General features: G+C 34.7%; 1 protein-coding gene across 3 annotated transcripts in view; it reads right to left on the bottom strand.

Moving 5' to 3' along the window:
• Positions 1-13,277, bottom strand: part of LOC140166073 (uncharacterized) — a 30,234-nt gene extending 16,957 nt beyond the window's left edge. For all 3 annotated transcript variants that reach the window (XR_011860811.1, XM_072189453.1, XM_072189454.1), the window contains exons 1-3: positions 13,030-13,277; positions 9,822-9,977; positions 4,740-4,999 (exon numbers count right to left, since the gene is read on the bottom strand). Coding sequence is in view for 2 of the 3 variants with exons in the window: in XM_072189453.1 (XP_072045554.1) it covers positions 4,740-4,999; positions 9,822-9,977; positions 13,030-13,099 (486 nt within the window). In the remaining variant the exon portion in view is untranslated. The remainder of the gene's footprint in view (positions 1-4,739; positions 5,000-9,821; positions 9,978-13,029) is intronic.
• Between the last annotated feature and the right edge of the window lie 7,577 nt (positions 13,278-20,854).

Below are 20,854 nucleotides of genomic sequence, written 5' to 3'. Positions count from 1 at the left end.
AGCAAAATGTGCATTGGAATAACACGGGAGTTTGGATATAGATGGTAGGATTTCTTTTTCATACAAATGTATGGTTCCCCGTTATTAAAGCTTGTACCGGGTTGAAAATTCAGATATTTTGAAAAGAATAAGTAATTTACACATATAGAGTAAGTACTAAAATAATAGCTTTTATACTTTTTGATATATGACGCTAACTAGTTCATCTCCTATATCTACAACACAGCGCTACCAGTAGGGGTCAATTGCCTATTGTGAGTGCCCCTGTGTTGCGTGCATATATGTAGGCAACAATAACTGCATGATGTTTACTATACACATATTCAAAATCTTAGTCAAACAGTACTTTATCGAGATCAGAGCTACACGGTTGTTTGATGTGATCATTTATTAGGCCTAACCCTAGAACTACTAAGCCATATTTTGTAACACGAACTACGAAGAGGGGGGGCTGTTGCGTTAGTTTTCAATTATAAACGTCATTATACCATTATGTTTGGCATTAATTTATAGCTATGTGTATCCTCTATCTAGTGATACCAAAATAAGTACAAAATTCTCCACATAATATCGCTATGACGTCATAATTTGGGGGCACTCATGCAATTTGGGAAATTATGGCTATGTACAAAAGTAGTCCTATATAGGCAACATTGATTTTTGGCTAAAAATTCTACAAAAATGTGATTTTCACCGAATTTTTTGCTTAATATAAAAGGAAATTAATATTTTCACTTAAGTCGTAAGTCAAAAGTCAGTAGCTCTTGAAATAATTTCACAGGAGCAAAATGAAAATCATTGGGCCTCACCACCCCCTTCTATGGTCATCTTTGATAGCCGGTCCTACCCCCGGATAAGGTGCTGGGGTGAAAATGTTATCACCAAAATGAGCGCAAAGGATGAATCTACCGTAGATAATCTACGATTTGCTTAGATAGTTTGGGCTAAAACGCGTGTGTTTATATGATGGATAAAAAAATCTTGGGGGGGGCGGTTCAACTCCCTCTTCGTAGTTCTAGGGTTAATGTTTCTAACAGAACATTTCATAATATTCAATTCTTGGCCTTTACCAGTTTGCAATACCAACTACAGCTATCGCACTAATATACATATGAAGACCTGAGTGCAAGAAGACCGTAAGTCCATAATGATATGATCGTTTAAACTTTTTAAAATAAGATGATTTGGAAACCAAAAAAGCCATAATATTGGTACAGGCAAGAAAAATCATGTTGTATATCAACCAAGTAAATATCTGTAATATTGATCGATATTGATCGATTTATCATTTTTGGACTTACGGTCCGGCTTAATTCTTGCGCTCGGATTGAAACAACAGCTTATAACTCAAAACTGAATGCAGATGTTGGAAATATTTAACCATATTGGTAATATATGTGCAAAGACGAGCGATTTGACACCTTGTTTGTTGAATTTGAAGGTTGTTTTAAAATTTGACCTCAGTTGACCATTAACCGGAAGTGACCCTCTAACTCATTAACCGAGCTCAAAATGTATGATACATTATACATTTTCGTAATCGTTGTGATGAGACGAGTAATTTGACATGTCTCTTGACGACATTGGACAATTTTTTTCATTTATGACCCCTCTTGACCCCTCACGTGACCCCTATGGGGACGGGGCCAAATGTCAAAAAAAATTGTCAAAATTTTTGTCTTCATCCAATAACTTCAAAACCACCTGTAACTCAATTTCGTCAAAAGTGGACTTACAGTCTTCTTGCGCTCAGGTCTTCATATACTTTTGAGTTATTTTTACCTATTTCTTTCTTTTCTTTATCAAATTTTGCACCTGTTTCTGCCTTTTTGTAGTAATTTTTATTCTATGAACTGTATATTTATGTACAAATTAAGGGCGCTATCTATATAATTATATTTTTAATTGATTTCATTCCAATAATTTGAGTTTTCCTTTCACTTCATGATAAAAGGTAGTTTGAAAATATCCTTACTATAATTTATGTTATTTATTTTTGGCGCCCTCTACGGAGGCGCCAAAATATAGGCATGACTTTGTGAAAAGCTTCTAATTTCACTCTTGCTAGATTGACTTCGCAATTGTTTTGCTAAAATTATGCCCAGCTCAGAAATAAAACCACAATTTGCTTGGATTTTATTTTATTATTGTTTTCTGATATGCACAGGATAAAATGGTGAGCGTATATTCTTTGTTTAAAATACAAAATTAGGATTTATAAAAACACCAAATAAATTCTGACCTTTGTATGGGTTCAACCAGTTTACCGTGTGCCTTAGAAACCCGATAGACGGTGACATTTGACCATACACTAGGATCCACAACATGCTCAGCTATCATGGGAACAGTTCTTAAGCCCTAATACATTTGTACTTTCATCCTTTGAAAATTTGGGTACACAAACTCATACTCTGCAACTTGAGGTCAAATTTTGCACTATGATTATGTAATTGAGGTTATTGGACTATGCCATTGGGATGAGACTATTGTGGTCCATAGTGATAAGATCAATTAACGAGGACTCTACTGATGGCTTTTGTTTGCTAATTACCATAGAATCTATATAGCGGTTATTGCCAAAGTTGCAATATGGTGGCACAATTGGGCGGCAAACTGTATGCAAACAACACGGCATATTAATTATGTTCTACATTGTTGTATTTTAAAACACTGAAGACCAAAATTGACGTTATTGCCATGATTGGATCATGGAGGTAGTTCTACAACTCTGGCGGAAATTCGTTGCCACACCAGGGCCACACCAGCACGTTCTGGTGTTAAAAGCACGCAATCGAAGCTAAATATGTGATAGTTCCGTATTATTTTGTATAATAGTTGCAAATGCACATTCAGATTACACTTGCCCTTCCCCACCCCCCATTTTCCAATGTTGGGAGACTGTAATGTAGAAATGATGACGATTTTGTCCAAATCAACATTGCAATAGGGGAGCGGGGATGGATGTTGGCCAACTAACGCTCAGGTGTGGCAACATTTTTCGCCAAGGTTGTAGCTATACTACCTCCATGATTGGATTAAATAAATAACTAAATCCTGTTATCTACCCAGCAATGTTTGCTTATCTTAATATTTGTAACAAACTGTAGTGTACTATAAATGGTACAAGATAGACAGAAAAGGCAAACAGACAGAAATTTAGAGTTTTAAATTAGAGAGTTGACAGGAAGTTGTAAGAGTTAAATTGTTATGGATATGATTGGTGTAAGGACGAAAAAGTTGAATGTCAGATCAAAGTCATCCGAGGCTTGACTTTGCAAAGAGCGTCTAATTTCGGTCTTGCTAGATTTACTTCGCAACTGTTTTGCTTAAAAGTATGCCCAGCTTAGAAATAAAACCACAATTTGCTTGGATTTTATTTTATTACTGTTTTCTGATATGTACGGGATAAAATGTTGTGCGTATATTCTTTGTTTAAAATACAAAATTAATGGACTTCTTTCTATGCTAATATTACATTATTGTTTTAAAGAGAAAAAAAAGTATCCAAACAGTTGGGCGCCCATTCCTTTTTTAAAGGAATTTTTATTTATGATGTTATAATACCATTATACAAGTGTCTACCCCTTGTAAAGATGCAAACAAGATTTAAGATGAAAAGCGCCATCAGTGTTCAACTTTGCTTAAAAATCGATCAACCGTTGATAAAAGACCTCGTGATCTCGTGGCAAGGGGAACTGTTGAGGTATTTGACGTAAGTTTTACAATTATTTGATGTTCAAGTAATTTGTGAGGTTTTTTTTAAAACTTAATATTTAAGAAAAAAAAAAAATCTCATCGCTTTGATGAAAGAAATTACTCAAAATCTTTGACAAACTTTACTTTATCGAGATCAGAAAACACACACCAAAAACAAGGGACCAGGGGAACCGTTGAGGTTGCTTTTAAAAGGATGAAAATAACGTTTACTCTTATAAGCTGACCCGGGTGTCAAACTAACTCGTAACTATCCCGATTTGGCACAACACTCTGAAAACAGATAGAAGATTCCTGCCATATGCTACTCTAATACAAAAGTACTGGCGATTTTGACTTTCCCAAACCCCTTTTCCTCTTCTTATAAACTTTTTAAACATAATTAGGTTGCTAATCATAGTGAGATTGAATTCTATTGCGGCAAATACTTGCCATTTCTGAGCCTTTGTATCGAGACACACGTTCCTGTATAGACATAGGAAACGTCAGTAATATGTAGAATTCACCTGAAATCGAACGCTTGTCTGCTAATTCCGAGTAACAGTTGTTCTAATTGTTGACAGGTGCGTGTATAAATCTTTAGGGGTGGACAAGGGCTAGTCTCCACAGCAGCCAGTTTGGTTCCGCCCCCTCCACACAAACAGTCTGCCAATGACAACGAACGAGTTCTTTTTGATTGGCTAGCCGTTTCCCATGACGTCATCCAGCACGTGCTGCTCGCGTATCTGATTATTCAGGCAGGAGTTCAACCCACGGGCAATCAAGTTCCCGGATGCAGCTCTCCTGATCAGGTTCTCATAGACTTTGCATTGTCGCCTTCTTAGCTAATCAGAAACGCCGTATACGTGGTCATTGGCTGACTGTTTGTGTGGAGGGAGCGTAACCAAACTGGCTGCGTAGGAGACTAGACAAGGGCATAAATCGAGTGGAGGACTGCAGTTAGCAGTATGCTTCGACTATATTTATAAATACGTATTTATAAATATAGTCGAAGGTAGCCATATATGCATTTTATTAAACCTTACCCTAAATTGTCCCTGTACGGTTATGTTCCTAAACTGTCCAAACCATCCTCGTCCACGTGATCGTGAGCTATAGATTCTAGCTTTCCTGCTTCCAGTTTGGCTTACATATAAGTTCAAACGGGTTTCATCACTGGTGTCTATTCTCAGTTGAAATCGTATTGAAAGTGTGCTCCGTGTTGAAACACGGTAGTAAGGTGTATGTAAGATAGCGTTTTGACCAGCTCTTCCCGTTTTGGGCATTGAAGCACTGAAGTAGAAACCTATGGAAAGAAAATATATAAAAAAAGTGATACAAATAATGTTTTGTTAATGGTTTAAAAGCATTACTGGGCTCTATCGTTTACACAAACTGTTGTCCTTTAATATCGTATTCAAACTCCAACGGTGGGTCAAGTTGGTTCAAATCATTGGTAATAATACATAACAAGGTCTCATACGAAGATTTGTGTAAATGCCTATAATATTGTCCAGTCACAAGGCTTGGTTGACAGCTATTTGTGAGTTTGATTGACAGGACAATTGATAATTAACGAAACCAACACGGCTAGCCATTTTTGTGGGAAAATGTACCGACATGGAAACCGAACCCACCCAATCGGCACATTCCCTTGCTTTTTTTCAAGTTGGGTTGTGTGCCGTTCGGGATTTGTGTTTATTTGTTGTCATGTTTAATTGTAACACTTTGGGTTGGTATACTGTTCATTCTTTCTTGTTAAATATATTCACTTTCCTTTTGTAGCGAGTAATCGTTCCCCGTTGTGTATTTTTGTTCATGTGCAGTATGCTTATCCCCATTACCTACTTTACTTATATTATACTAGGAAACGATTAAAGGGCAGGTCTATTGCAAAAACACGTTTATCTCTATTCGAAGAGAATAATAACAGTGACACTCGTTACAATTTTTTATGCGTATTTCTCCTGAAAAAAGAGAAATTGTGTGGACAAAGTTCGGGCTCGTACGTGTTCTTCCCCCGTTTGAAGCGAAATTAATTTTCAAGGCAGCTGATGACGTAAGTAAATGAAGCGGACACTATACCATGCTCCCATTTACTTGTGTGACACAATCACAATCACTTTGACAAGTTTGACATTAGCAACAATGAGTTGAACTATTATTTTCCATAACAATGCTGCATAACAATATGCAGACTATTGTTCTATTTGGGAAAGAAAGCCTCACCCAGTATTGTTATTTTGCGTTTGCTTTGTAATATTTCATCCAACTGAAACTATAATAACTATAGCATTGCAATATCGCACAGTGAAATCAGATACATAGGTTTGTGAACTTAACACGGTTTATATGCTAGTCTCAGATTGATCCCGCTGAAATTCTAGGCTCAAATTATATTTTTATTTTTTAGCCCAAATATTTCTCATGATATTAATATACATATGAATTGTAATATCACAATTTACTAATATATAAAAAAAGAAGTGGCTGATTTTATCCATATGTTTAAAAACCTTTAAATGTGTAATACTTAATTCAGAGTTTTTTCTGAGAACAACAACAGTATACATTCTGTCCATTGAGGATGTTTATAGTCCCTTCTCGCAAAGCAGGCACAGTCATTTCATGACGTCAACTTTTTTCTAGGTCAAATCTGTCTCGTTCGAAGGAACTCATCGCTTAAGTTGTTTTTTGCGGAATATCAATTTTAAACGTCTTATTTTCTCAAAAAAAGAGTCATTTTCATTGTCCTCATAATATTAGCTTGCAAATGATATGATGTTGTCCGAGCAATATATATGACCTTTAAGCATCAGTAATGATCTCATTCACTTGTGTACTTGCGTATTATTTGTGTGTGTGTATTGTATACCTCGACTGCTTACATTAGACCAAGTTTTAACCACCGTTTATCAGTTGGAGCTGGTAGCCTTATCGCCATTCGTTATAATATGTACGTACGGACTGGGACTATATTATGATTTATTATCCAACAACTTATATCTTGCAATATTCCGTTAGAAAATATCTGTGATATCTACTCTAAAATTAGCAGTGCCAAAGTCTCATACTTTTTTAATACTGTTTTGCAAGGACTTGCTTATGTGACAAGGTTATTAAAACAAAATTATTTCCGAGTTTGTTCTAGTATGTCTATTTCAGAGAAAAGAAAAATGTCATCTTCCGAGTTCAAGGTTACACCCATTGAAGAAGATGATTGTGCAAATATGTACAAAGCCCCTTTTGAAATTCAATATCAACTCAACGGGAACCGTTCCCAACACCGCACAGCGTCATCACCCCTGTATCTTTAGAAATTGCCATGATAGTAGGGCGAATCCACTAGTTCTTCAACAGCCACGCATGGCGAGTTTGTTCGAGATAAGCCGATGACACAGGCTAAGCACAATCATTCATTCATCTTTATTTCATTCAAATATAAAATATAACAGCACAACAATTAAACACATACATTGAATGAGGATGTTCTCGGAAGGCCGGATGGCCTGTATTAAGAACCCCCTGTCCTAACAACAACAAAAAGTATCAAAATAACAACAACAAAATATACCGCAAAATGTCAATACATAACCCACCCCCCTCATTTACCCTAACAAAAACCAAAAAAAGCCTGTTTTGTGATCAAGAATATGCACACAACCGTTGCCATTTATCAGCTGAAATGACTAAATTTTACGATCTGCGCATACTCATTACCCTCTTTTAACGTTTCCAACACAAGAAAAGACGCAGTGTGGAATTGTAACACGCACAGTAACGCTTATCATATTCTTTTAACACATGTATTCAACTGCAAGTGTCGCAAACGGTATATATTAAAGGGTTTGAGAATATAATCACATCAAAATAATCTACACCATCATATCACAACATGTAGTCTATTTTCATTATAGGAATAAAATCAATTCATCTCAATATGCAACGGAGGAATGCAATCTTATTGTCCCTGAGTCTACTATTATACTATTTCCATGTATATACATTATACAGACCATTGAGTGACTCGACCTACAACAATACAGTGACAATAGATTTAGTTTTTGTTTTTTTGAAAGAAAACTCATAGCTGAATATAATTACATCGCTGAGCTATTAGCGATTGGCATGATTGGTTTTTAGCTAATGATTGGTTTTTAGCCAATCGCTCACCGAGCACGAAGTGCACTATTATAATAAGCTCATAATGTACGATTTCTGCTAAATTTTAATTTTGTTATCGTTTACTCAAAATGATGAAATATTATTAGTATAACTGCCGTGATTTTCCATTTTAAGCTTAACAAGGGAAAGTGAAAGAAATTCCACTGGCTATTTAGTTGTTTAACACGGAGTTCTATGGCAGGCATAATGACTTAATGTCAAAATTGCTCTGTTGACGTGACCTACAAACACAGCAAATAAGCTGATTCCATTTAGGTGTAAGTTGATACATGCATGTGTAAATATTACAAATATGCCCAAAAATCAGGTTTGAAAAAAAAAATGACTAATTTCATATTTAATATAAGATCGTACATTATGGCTTTATTAATGTTACGGGTAAATATAGCCTCGCGGAGGCAGTAACATCTTTTTAGTCTTCTTTATCAGTCGTTTATTTTTAAAACTTGCTGGTCACACCTACCGCGTGACTCTAATATCAGAGCCGCTTCCGGGGAAAGTGATTCTCCATTAAATTTTGACGCTCTCTTAATAGTTGATAAAGATATCGGATTTTATATCTTGATGAAGTGTGCCAATTTTCACCAGAAGTTTAATTGAGGAGAAAGTGCACCAAGGTTACGGATTTACTGACCCAAATAATCAATCACGTGTATATCTTTACACGTGTTATTTATTTTTTAGCCTTCGATCTTTTGATATTCTCACTGAAGCTCTTCGGAATGTGTGACATTCCTTGAACTTTCTAAAATTAACATGAAAGGTAAATTATCTTTTAGAATACGGACACTATCAAGTGTATATACATTCAGTAATACGAGGGTCGGTCAGTATGTAATAAGAGTTGACTTGTGACGCCATATATGGATTGTTTTCATGGTATTTCTCAATGATTACATAAACACTGTACCTTTGTCTTTCAAACAACACATGTAAAAGTTATATCACACACATGATTACAGCATTAGCATAAAATCAATGGTTTAGAGTCACCTGCTGAATTATGAGTCGTTTTTGTTAAGGGAAAAAGTCACCTGCTGAATTATGAGTCGTTTTTGTTAAGGGAAATAAGAGGCTGAAATGAGGTATTGTTGTATATTTTGTATTTTCTCGGGAATTAAAGTATGGAGAATGCTGCCTTTTGGAACAGCTATTGTAAACAAACTTTTCTTTCTATAAACATTTTGATATTGCCAACAATAGCAAACGTGGAAATTTAAGTTTTCTTGCCAGTTCTGCTGACTAATTCCCAAACACTAAAACGGGAGTCTCCTTAGAAAATATTTGAATCCATGATTAAAATATAACCGTTATTCTACTATTGTTACATTTATACAAAAAGTAGCTGTACAATGAGAGAGGGAGGCCATTTAAAGTCTTAAACGTGCAATTGTTTAAAGCATTAAAGCATTTATTGGGTTAAGGTTTAAGCAATAATTGTATAAGATTTTAAACAGTGGCAAAATAGCGAAAATAAGAGTGTACAAGTATATATTCTACTTCTATAAACAAATCATCATATTCACATCATAGTTTTTGTTCTTTTGAAGCAACATTGCAATTTTTCTTCTCTTTTCATTTGAATGTAAAAGCGATTTTACACCTGATCTGACGAAGATACTTTCCAACTGCACACACTATTTTTAATTAAGACCAAAATTGACCGGGATATTTGTTTGAATGATTTTTAATTTCCCAAATATTTACGAACGAACTGACCTAAACTAATAAATTAATCACCTGGTTAACATGATTAATTTCAATAATATTATTCATTGTTTTTTCATGCACTGTCCTCGTATAAGACTTAAAAGTTATAACTTCCTTTAGATTTTAAATTTTGTTTTGATTTATAAATTTATGGTCAGGAGTAAATTGTCCACTTGACCGGTTGTTCCTATTACCTTGACCATCTATTCTTACCACCATTGCAATCAACTCACCGTGAGGATCCTCCGCCTCCGGCCGCTCCGCTTGTCGTTTGACATCACGTTTGACATCGATATGCCACCGTTTTATTGACCAGTCAAAAGAATCACGTCCGTCTTGAGCAAAGCCACAAAAGTCTCGTAGACTGTTTACGTGGCATTCTACAAGGCCTGTAATAAATAAATAAAATAAACAAATAAAATAAATAAATAAATAAATAAATAAATAAATAAATAAATAAATAAATAAATAAATAAATAAATAAATAAATAAATAAAAATAAATAAATAAACAAATAAGCATTTACCATAAAATCAAATAAGACGTGTCTGTTCCAGAAGTTAGATTTTATTTCATACATTTCAGTGTGCATTTCATACGTTCGGCACTGGCGCGAGACTTGAATACCACATGGTGGGAAACGGCACATTTTATTTGATGTCGTGGTAAACATCATCCCTTTTTCGGTAAAATCAGTGTATATGTGTTCAATAATTACGTTTATAACATATTAAAACATGTGTTTTCATCAGTAATATTTCCCATTAATTCTCTTATAGTGAATGCATTTTACACTTTGACCTGTATTTTAGTTGTCAAAGGTATACGGGTATAATTAACTTGCTATTACTTCCTGTTATAGGGTTAATTCTTTCCGCTTACAAAATCCACGCAAGTGAGTATCCGAGAGCGAATATTGACCTTAAGCTTAAGTGATGCAACCTCATGACAAGTACAAAATTAAATACCTATATCTTCACAGATACCTATGGCACAGAAGTTCCCAAATGAAATGTCCTTTTGACACATGATCAGAATTGTTCATTACGATTTAAAAATATATTAAAAAATTCTAGGCTGTTATAGATAAAAAACATAATTTCCAGGAATTTGTTTTTATTTTTTCACAAAAAAATGAGAGTTTTCATAATCCTTAATAATGTTTGTGTATCTTAACGACAACGCGACGCACCTAATATCACATATGCAAATTAGGATCAAGGGTCATTCCCTATTCATTTGCATGTTTTATTATACATTAGAAAAAAAATTTCTAGCATATTTTGAGCGCTCGTCCGACAAGCGAGAGGTCTAGGCTTCAAGTCAGGAATGTCCAGAGATTTTACTCTGGTATTATCTGCCTATGCATGTCATGTTTCTATTTGTAAATTCATGTTTAATTGTGCTAGTGTGTGATGCGTAATTCCTCTTTCCCCTGTATAGAACAACGATTAAGCATCATTAATTTGTAATGTTTGAATGTTTCCATAAACAGTATATAACGCGTAAGCCTCAACCCTTGTTTATAGGAAAGCTGTTTTACTGTGTAACATAACATTTTCGGTTTGAGCATCAAACCTACAAAATGAGCTTACGAGGGTACAGTTCTTTCAGGCAGACCCTGTAGAGTGTGGACACTCTCTAGTATCCATCACATAATTTCACTTCAAGCAATGTCAGTATACTACACACAATCCTATATACAGCCCCGCGCCCCGGTATGCAGCTTTTTACAACAAGATAGGGCTCTTCAGGAAATTGCAACGTCAAAATTCATTAAATTGAACTAACTTTAGATCTCTATTACCCTTCTAATACATTTGGCAAATTTCCTGTCTAATTTATTCATATTTTCAGTCCTTGTATACAACAAGTATTATTGAATTTTTTGTTGACATGGCATTACAAGAATAGTTTCTAGCCACAGATCCTGGGATGTGCGTTCTACATGTTCTAAATAACCATTCAGCGTTTGGTTGCGTAAATTCCCCGTCTCATTATTTATTTAGTGGACTTCATATTTTCAGTCCTTGTATAGAACAAGTATTATTGAATTTTTTGTAGAAAATGCCATTACAAGAATAGGTTTTAACCACACCACAGATCCTGGGATGTGTGTTCTACATGTTCTAAATAACCATTCAGCGTTTGGTTGCGTAAATTTCCGTCTAATTATTTATTAAGTAGACTTCATATTTTCAGTCCTTGTATAGAACAAGTATTATTGAATTTTTTGTAGAAAATGCCATTACAAGAATAGGTTTTAACCACACCACAGATCCTGGGATGTGTGTTCTACATGTTCTAAATAACCATTCAGCGTTTGGTTGCGTAAATTTCCGTCTAATTATTTATTAAGTAGACTTCATATTTTCAGTCCTTGTATAGAACAAGTATTATTGAATTTTTTTGTAGAAAATGCCATTACAAGAATAGGTTTTAACCACACCACAGATCCTGGGATGTGTGTTCTACATGTTCTAAATAACCATTCAGCGTTTGGTTGCGTAAATTGCCCGTCTCATTATTTATTAAGTTGACTTCATATTTTCAGTCCTTGTATAGAACAAGTATTATTGCATTTTTTTGTAGAAAATGCCATTACAAGAATAGTTTCTAGCCACAGATTACTGGATGTGTGTTCTACATGTTCTAAATAAACCATTCAGTGTCTGGTTGCGTAAATGTTCCGTCTCATTATTTATTAAGTGGACTTCATATTTTCAGCAAAAATTGCATTTTTTTGTAGAAAATGCCAATACAAGAATAGGTTTTAACCACAGATTCTGGGATGATGTGTATTCTACGTAACATTGAGCATTTGGTTGCGTAATGTCGGAGCCTCCATATCCTGTCATGTTTAAATATATCCATTGGGAGTCAATCCCGGCTTAGTATCTAAGTAACATCTACATAAACAAGTTGCTTCTGTGGTTAACTGAATGGCGGACTGAATGGCTTGATAAAACACGTGCAAATGTACCCTCTTTTTAAATATTGCTGAGAAACACGAAGCACGTAGTATTTAACAAACACAAGCATTTCAATATTCCAATTGAACAACAAGCTACCTGAAATAATTTCGTTTCGAACAAGGATTTAAATGACATTAGTAGTAGCATTGTAGCAAGTAGTATATTGAGTAGTCGTAGTCATAGCTGTAGTCGTAATTGTAGTCATAGTTGTAGTCGTAGTCGTAATTGCAGTCGTAATCTTAGCTGTAGTCGTAATCGTAGTCGTAATCGTAGTTGTAGTCGTAGTCGTAGTCGTAATCGTAGTTGTAGTCATAGTCGTATTCGTAGTCGTGAAGTTGTCGTCGTAGCCATTGTTGTAATCGTAGTCATATTTGTAGTCGTAGTCGAAATCGCAATTGTAGTCGTAATTGTAGAAGTTTAAAATCCTATTGCTTTTCAAATGGTTATCTCGAGCTTAAATACTCACGTTTAGCAGCGCCTTGTGACAACAGTAATATTCCTGCAAATATATACACAAGTACAACACATAAATCCATGTTCAAGTTGGTTGTATGCTCGTCTGCAGTGAATCACTATGTTCTGTTAAACATCGCTGTTGACTTGATATCCTTTAGCCGGTTTCCAGGAAATTTACTTAATTTACCGTAACCAATTAAATGAAAATAATAACAGTTTCTATTTCTTAGCCTATAAACTATATACAACGCTGAGTAATTCTACTACATTTGCCCCTAGTTCCCTTCAAGTAAACGGAATTATGGGTCAGTTCAATTCCAGACTGGAAATACAAGTAAGCGCATGTGCAGTGCCCTTTTCTTCCCTACAGAACTGAAAACTTAAAGGCCCATTCAGCGAACAGTGATCAGATGTAAAAAAGTTACAATTGTTTATAAATTGCCTAAGAGTTGTTAAAATTGTGATTAGGTATTTTTGCTGTTAAAAAATGGCAAAAAACAAGGAAAACAACAATGGGCAAAGTTGAAGCTCCATATACATCTAGATAATTTCACCAATTGCACCAAGTGCAAAATGTGCATTTATTTTGGAAGGTTCATGTTTGTTTTAAAATTTCAGTGGGGCGTTTTTTCCGAAATTTGATATTGGTGATATTTCAAAAAGCGACATGCCAAAGACAAATAATTTTGCACATACTTTGTTATTACTAATACAACTCTTTTCTGCATACCTACGTTACAATTCGTTTTGGAGATTTAGTAATATTATAAATTTTGTGCTGCATTTTGGCGTTTTCGATGCGATTTTAGGCTTAGCGGGATTAACGTTGATATCTTGTCCTGCTCCTTTTATAATTTTATTTTTGATCGTCGGCTTTTGTAAATAACAGAATGTAGATTGGCTCTGAATAAGTATCGTAGTCCTCTCGGTGGGTTTTTTCATGATATAATTACTTTGAATTCCATGTAACAACCCAAAATTTACCTCTGAATTCAGGGTTCAAGGCTGTTTTCAGAATAGCCGTAGACTAAAAAAAGTGCACGAGTGGCGACTATGGTTTTATACATCCCGCATTGATGATTGCGTCTACGCCTAATAGTATACTTCTTTGTATAATTATATTGACTGTATCAAGGTATACAAAGAATTGGTTACATGTCAATGACCGTTTGGTTAGTATGACTTCAGGGATAGACCCCTTGTGCGCCTTTCTATTATGCTTGATCTTTATCCGCAGACATGTGCCCGTTGCATGTGCCAATATTGCGTAACGTTATAGGTTAATATATTTCTTTGACATCTAGTAGGCTGTGTGGTTCTGTGGCCGAGCGGTCTAAGGCGTCGCTTTTTCGAAACCGTGCGTCCATCATTTTTCTTATGCTGCTTTATAGAAAATAATTTCTATAATTTCTTTTTGTATTATTTATTTATTTATTTATTTATTTATTTATTTATTTATTTATTTATTTACGAAGTAGATAAGGTTGACTTGCCAGTAAACAAAGTGCTCGATCCGTAAAGGAGAGCGTAAGTATAAACAGAAGTAATGCAAAAATTTTTTATGCAACTGGCAGTTTCATCCATGATGGAATTATCAGGCATACTGGTCTTAAAACTACAGTACAAGCACACACATATATAAATACAATCGTTATACACTTGACATAAACTGCTTGAACTTAAGCTACAATAGTCCATCATAACAAGAGTTAGTTGAAGTTGCGAAAACCACCAATAATCACTTGGCCAATCAAGAAAAATGTCATGTTACTCCAAAGTCACTGAGTTTGTATTTTCCTTATGTCTGCATTTTGATACCAGTTCTGAGCGTTTATTTAGGGTTGAGTCTTTATCAGCTGTCAAGATATGCATTTATTTATTTATTTATTTATTTATTTATTTATTTATTTATTTATTTATTTATTTATTTATTTATTTATTTATTTATTTATTTATTTATTTATTTATTTATTTATTTATTTATTTATTTATTTATTTACTTACTTAATGACGTTTTGGGGCTCGAGAGAACTGACACATTTATTTATTTATTGCTACTTTAGTTGTGGGACTTTTATCGTTACGCAATATCAAGAATTAATATCACAGGTGTTAGTGCAGATAGGAAGTTGGTTTAGTGGTACTATCCGTTGCTTCAGAACTGAAAGGTGCCGGGTTCGATTCCCACCTATGCCTAATTTTTATAAAGACTTGGAAAATTACTGCAGTAAGTGTATTTGGCTCGCGATCTCAGTTATTCATTTTCTGATGGCTGTGCCTCTTACAGACACCCTCCCTCTGGAATCCAAAGCACGGTTCGCCCTTAAAGTATAGAAATTACAAATTGTTCCATTTTGTGTTTTTAAAATAAGCGACTTTCGGCTTAACCACCTGTAGGCAATGTAAGCACATCTACGATGACAATAACAAAGGTGCCAAAATCTGAATTTTGATGATTTTTACAATCCGCCGGATCAGCAACTCCCTGAATATGCCTTTAACTGAACTAACGGAACGTTGTGATTAAGTCATTAAAAACTCGTTAAACGGTGAAATCAATCCCTAACCATTTGTGATTGAAATACGTCAATAGAGGCCTTAATTATGGCGAGAATTTCCTGCCCTTTCCGGCCGGGGTATTATGCTTCAATGCATGAAATGCTTTATGATCTTCTTAACATGGTAACCCTGCAAACACACAAACGTTTTAAAAACGTTTTAAATAAGTTATATTTTGGCTCTCGGTTTAGGTAAAAACGGTTTTAATAACATTAACATGTCGGGTTATGTAAAGGTCATGATAACGTTTTAAAACGTTTTGTATGAAAACACATTTTTAAATGTTTTCAAAAAATGTTATTGTTAACTATTTTTGCAAACATTTTTGCCAAATATTGTGTCAATACCTAAATAACATTATGTTAAAATATTTGAACCCAGCAAACACAGAAATGTTCTTAAAATGTTTTTTCAAAACCTTTTAATAACATTTAAATGTCGGGTTATATAAAGGTCATGAAAACGTTTTTAAAACGTTATTAAAAATATTTTGGGCAAACATTTTTCGCAAAATATTTTTTCAACCCCAAAATAACATTCTGTTTATGTTTTGTATCAAGTTTTCAAGAATGTTTTTGGAATGTTATTAAAACGTTTTTATACCCTTTATATAACCCGACATTTAAACGTTTTCTGTAAATTGTATTTGTTTGCTGAGCAGTAGATTATCAAAAAATGTTTTAAGGTTATGAAAACGTTTTATACTCGTGATATACCCTTTATATAACCCGACATTTAAACGTTTTCTGACAACCTTTTATAACCTTTTGCAATTGATGTCGAAAACGTTTTGTGTTTGCTGGGAAGGGCAAAAGGCGAGTTTACTTCAACATGTTCAATGTTCAATACCTCACGGAAAGAGGACCACGTCTAAAAAATAGCAAAAACAAACACCCAACCCTCTAAAACACCAACAATTATGTTTTGCATAGTACACCTCACTTGCTTTAAGTGCATAATGTTGCTGTCGTATTAAGCCTAGGAATGAAAATGGGATAAAAAACAGATACAAATCTCAAAGTTGTACCTAAACATATTGTCATTTCTTGGTAAACTCAAGTGTCTGCCTACTCGTAACTATTCATACGGAGAATGTCGTGTCGCCCTAAATTTTATTTACTCGTACATTTGGCCTTGTCAGATTTTCAGTTTTCGTTTCAAAAACTAAAAATGCTAGACAGCTGGAGAAACCTATCGTTGTTGAAATATTTGCAATGCGCCATACAAGTGATGATGTAACAAGATTACTTACCATAGCAATAGATGAATACAATTGAATACCTGAGTGGAAGAAGGGCCCAACTCCATCAAAACTGTTTTTGAGATATTAAGAAAAAACTTAATATTTGGAAAAGTTTTATAGACAGAATGTTTTCATCTTCAGGGTACCTTTAATACATGAATATACAATATTACATACATTCGAAATTATATATAATGTTTCCATGGCAACGGTACAGGTCTTAATACGAGCTGGAGTTGGGCCCTTCTTCCACTGATATACTGTAAGTTCCAGTTCCGTGAGCAGATGTGTTATAAATTTGGAAATTATAAATTATTTGCACAAGTAGAAGCATGTAATATGTTAACAAGAAAATTTATTGTAGTGATAAACAGATTTCATGGATGAAAAAAATTCCTCTTTAATCTAATATTTGTGGAAAAAGGGCCCAACTCCATGGAGTTGGGCCCTTCTTCCATGAAAACCATGATTAAGTGTACATGGAAGACTATTTAGAGAGTGAATTTTGGCTCATCTTTCACACACAAGGAAGAACAGTCTGCTGGCAATAAAATGCTGGGTCAAACTCATTTTTGTAAAAAAATGGTGTTGGGCCCTTCTTCCACTCAGGTATTCAATTTTTTGAAGATATAACACTGCACTACAAGCAGGTTATACTCATCACCTGTGTGTCAGCAATCATAGATTGAATACAACGCGGCTCTTTTAAAAGATACTAAAATTACATGTGCAAATGATCAGCATGATAATGATATCCTATAGAATTACGATCCAGGTGTTTACCCTGTTCTACCATGCTTTAATGTAGTGCAGGGCGATATATTCAAAAATTGTATTCATCTATTGCTATGGTAGTTAATCATGTTACATCATCACTTCTACGGCGATTAGGGTTAGGGTTTTCATATGCCATTGTTATTCTGAAGTATAAGTCTCCTAGGTAGTGTGACCAATCTTTTATTCTAGCCTATTGTCACTTACTAATAACTTGAAGCAAGTGAATGTTCGTATTCGTTTTCGTAAGTTATGTAAATTTCTGACTTCGAAACTGGGTACGTGCTCATTTAGACAAAAGAAGTATCTAAATTTTACGGTCCAAAATTCACGAGAAACTGCACGGCTTCATTACTTTACTTGTGTGTACTTACGTCTATGCGTGACTTGCTCGCGAAAATAGTCTAGCATCGAAATATACCAGTCAGTGTTGCCAAAAGTGTTAGGCATCATGCCATACTTATGTGTGTGTAATCACGCAAAAATAGGTCATATTATGATTATCTACATAGGCGAGGCGGGGAATGGATTTCGCCCAAACAGCTTCAAACTCGCGTGTGCGGTATTAACTGCATTAACGCGAAACTACTTGATTTCATTCAAGAGAGAAGAGAGAGAGAGAGAGAGAGAGAGAGAGAGAGAGAGAGAGAGAGGGGACGGGAGTGGTAGAGTTTCTTCATGTACAAACACTTCAAAGTTGTTGTTCTTGTTGTACACTACAATGTATTATATAAACATCTCAAAAAAAGTAACTCACCCCCTTAAATAATGGTCATTATTCAAAAAGGGACTATTGTATTGCAAATCTGTAAAATGCGTTGGAAGCTGAATTTATTTCTGCGCTTTTTGACACCTCATTTGATACGATAGCCCAGAAAACAATAAACACCGGTCAATTTAATGTAGTGAGGTCCAGATTTGAAAGTTGCACCTAGGTACAAATTCTTACAATACAAAAACACTCAGATATCATTACACAGATTTCCTTCCATTACACTGAATGCAAAATCAATAAAATTTACTGCAACTTTCAAATCTTGGGCTACATTGATTTAAATGTACACTGTGATGTCAATATTTGTGACGTGTCATGTCAAAAGGAGACACTTTTGGGCAGGTTATCGATTTGGAGGTTTTTACATATCTTAAATATATAGATATTTTGCTCCACAACGCCGCTTTCCCCAATGAAATCAGACATTCCTAAGCGAAGATATTCAGTTCGTAAGTTATGGTATTATAAAATTGGAAATTGAGATATCTGCCTTTAAAAATATTATTGACAATGTTGAGAGTAGGAATTGCCTTGAAAAGTGTCTCAAACAATACAAGATGCCAGTTATATTCTGGTCTGAAACTATCAGACAATATTTTTAACATTAATAACATCACAAATTCGCAACAAACTCAAATTATGAAAAAAATCACCCAGGCAGATTTTTGGCTATATCTCCATTTACGATCCTGCCCAAAAGTGTCTCCTTTTGACATGACACGTCACATTTAGTCAATTGCTACAAATGAGGTGTCAAAATGAGCAGAAATAAATTCTGCTCCCAACGCATTTTATTCTAATATTTCCCTTTCAAATTTGCTAAGGTGGGACCAGCCTTAAAGCCCTTCGGGTTTATTTGACCTCTCCTTCACATGTTTTATTTTTTTTCACCCCTTCATATTATTCTCTTCTCGTTTTCAAAATCTGCTGAGTTAATTTACTGGTACTCTAATTAACTTTTTGTACAAATTAAATTTGTATCATTGATTGAATTGCTATTTAATCATAATTTTTCTGTGTAAATATTTTATATAAATTTGTTCTCATACATATGTTTTTTGGAAATTGTGATTTGCATTAATTGAATTGCTATTTAATCATAATTTTTCTATTTTTCTATGAGGGGGTGGCAATCCCCCTAATCCTCTATTACAAACTGTCACATACTTTTTATATTTGGTACCAATGTATAAGTATGGATCCCTGTTTATCCAGTGATACCAAAATAAGTACACACATTTCCCACATAATGTTTCTATGACGTCATAATGTGAGTTCGAAAATAAGATAAATTATATCTATGTACAAAAGTATAGGCAACAGATACAATTTGGTCTCCCTCTGGAAATAAACTTGCAGGTGTAATAGCGAGCTTTAAGTACTTATGGTCATGAGACTAACATTATGTCAACTTTAAATTAACCTTTTCAACTGTTCAACGCATGGATGATTACATTATCGATAACCAAATTCCATGTGAAATATTTTGACATTGTAGGTAGTAACGAGTCTATAACTTCCTGTCGTATTACGTCAAGTCACATTAGTTCGTGATAAGGAGAGGAAATAGGCAATTGAACCGTGCTGAGTACAGTATCCATAGAATATGCTACAAGAAAATGATGCACATTTAAGGCAGGCTGACCATGTATGGATCAAGTTTGTACTGTTTGAGAAGCAAACGCAAAAATCTTGTTTAAATGTTATAAGCGCGTTTTAGATTTGGCGTAATATTTTATAAGACTCCAACTCCATTTTGAAATAGTTGTCAAAACGTTGTTGCAAAATATGTTTGTCATCAAATTTTCACAAAAATGTTGCCGAAAGTTAATAAAAATAACTTGTTCTGAGGACAAGACCTGTGTAACAGTCGCGATCCCCTGCTTTGTACGCAGCCGTCAGGTCACGGTCTGTCTTAGTCTCCATAACAGCCACTTTGCCTCCACACAAACAGTCTGCCAATGATAACGAATGAGTTTTTTTTTAGATTGGCTTACACTTTTCCCATGACGTCATCCACTGCGTGCTGCTCGCCATCTGATTATTCAACGAGAAGTTCAACTCACTAGCATTCAAGTTCCCGGATGGATCGTTTCTGGTTACATTCTAATAGACTTTGCATTGTTGCCCTCTTAGCCAATCAGAAGAAACGGCGTATATCCTGGGGTAAGTGGTTATTGGCAGACTGTTTGTGCGGAGGGAGCATAACCAAACTGGCTGCGAATAAACATTTTACGATCGCCTTTTTGTACCACTCGCAGATTGTGATGTCTGCATAAATAACAACAGCCTAATTTGGGTATAACGGCTCCACCCAATGAACTACATACATCGCTATCAATTAATGGCGCATTCTCTAAATACCGTAAAACCCCGTCTACAAGCATATATAGTGTTTTTTTTTATAAAAGCTTAATTAATTCGAAGCAAGCGTTAATATACCAATACAATAGATCGGTCTTAAAATAATACTTGTTTGTATAT

This window comes from Amphiura filiformis, chromosome 12 (assembly GCF_039555335.1).
Source record: "Amphiura filiformis chromosome 12, Afil_fr2py, whole genome shotgun sequence".
Classification (NCBI taxonomy): Eukaryota; Metazoa; Echinodermata; class Ophiuroidea; order Amphilepidida; family Amphiuridae; genus Amphiura; species Amphiura filiformis.
The sequence above is the reverse complement of the archived record's forward strand: the minus strand, read 5'-3'. Positions and strand labels throughout refer to the sequence as shown.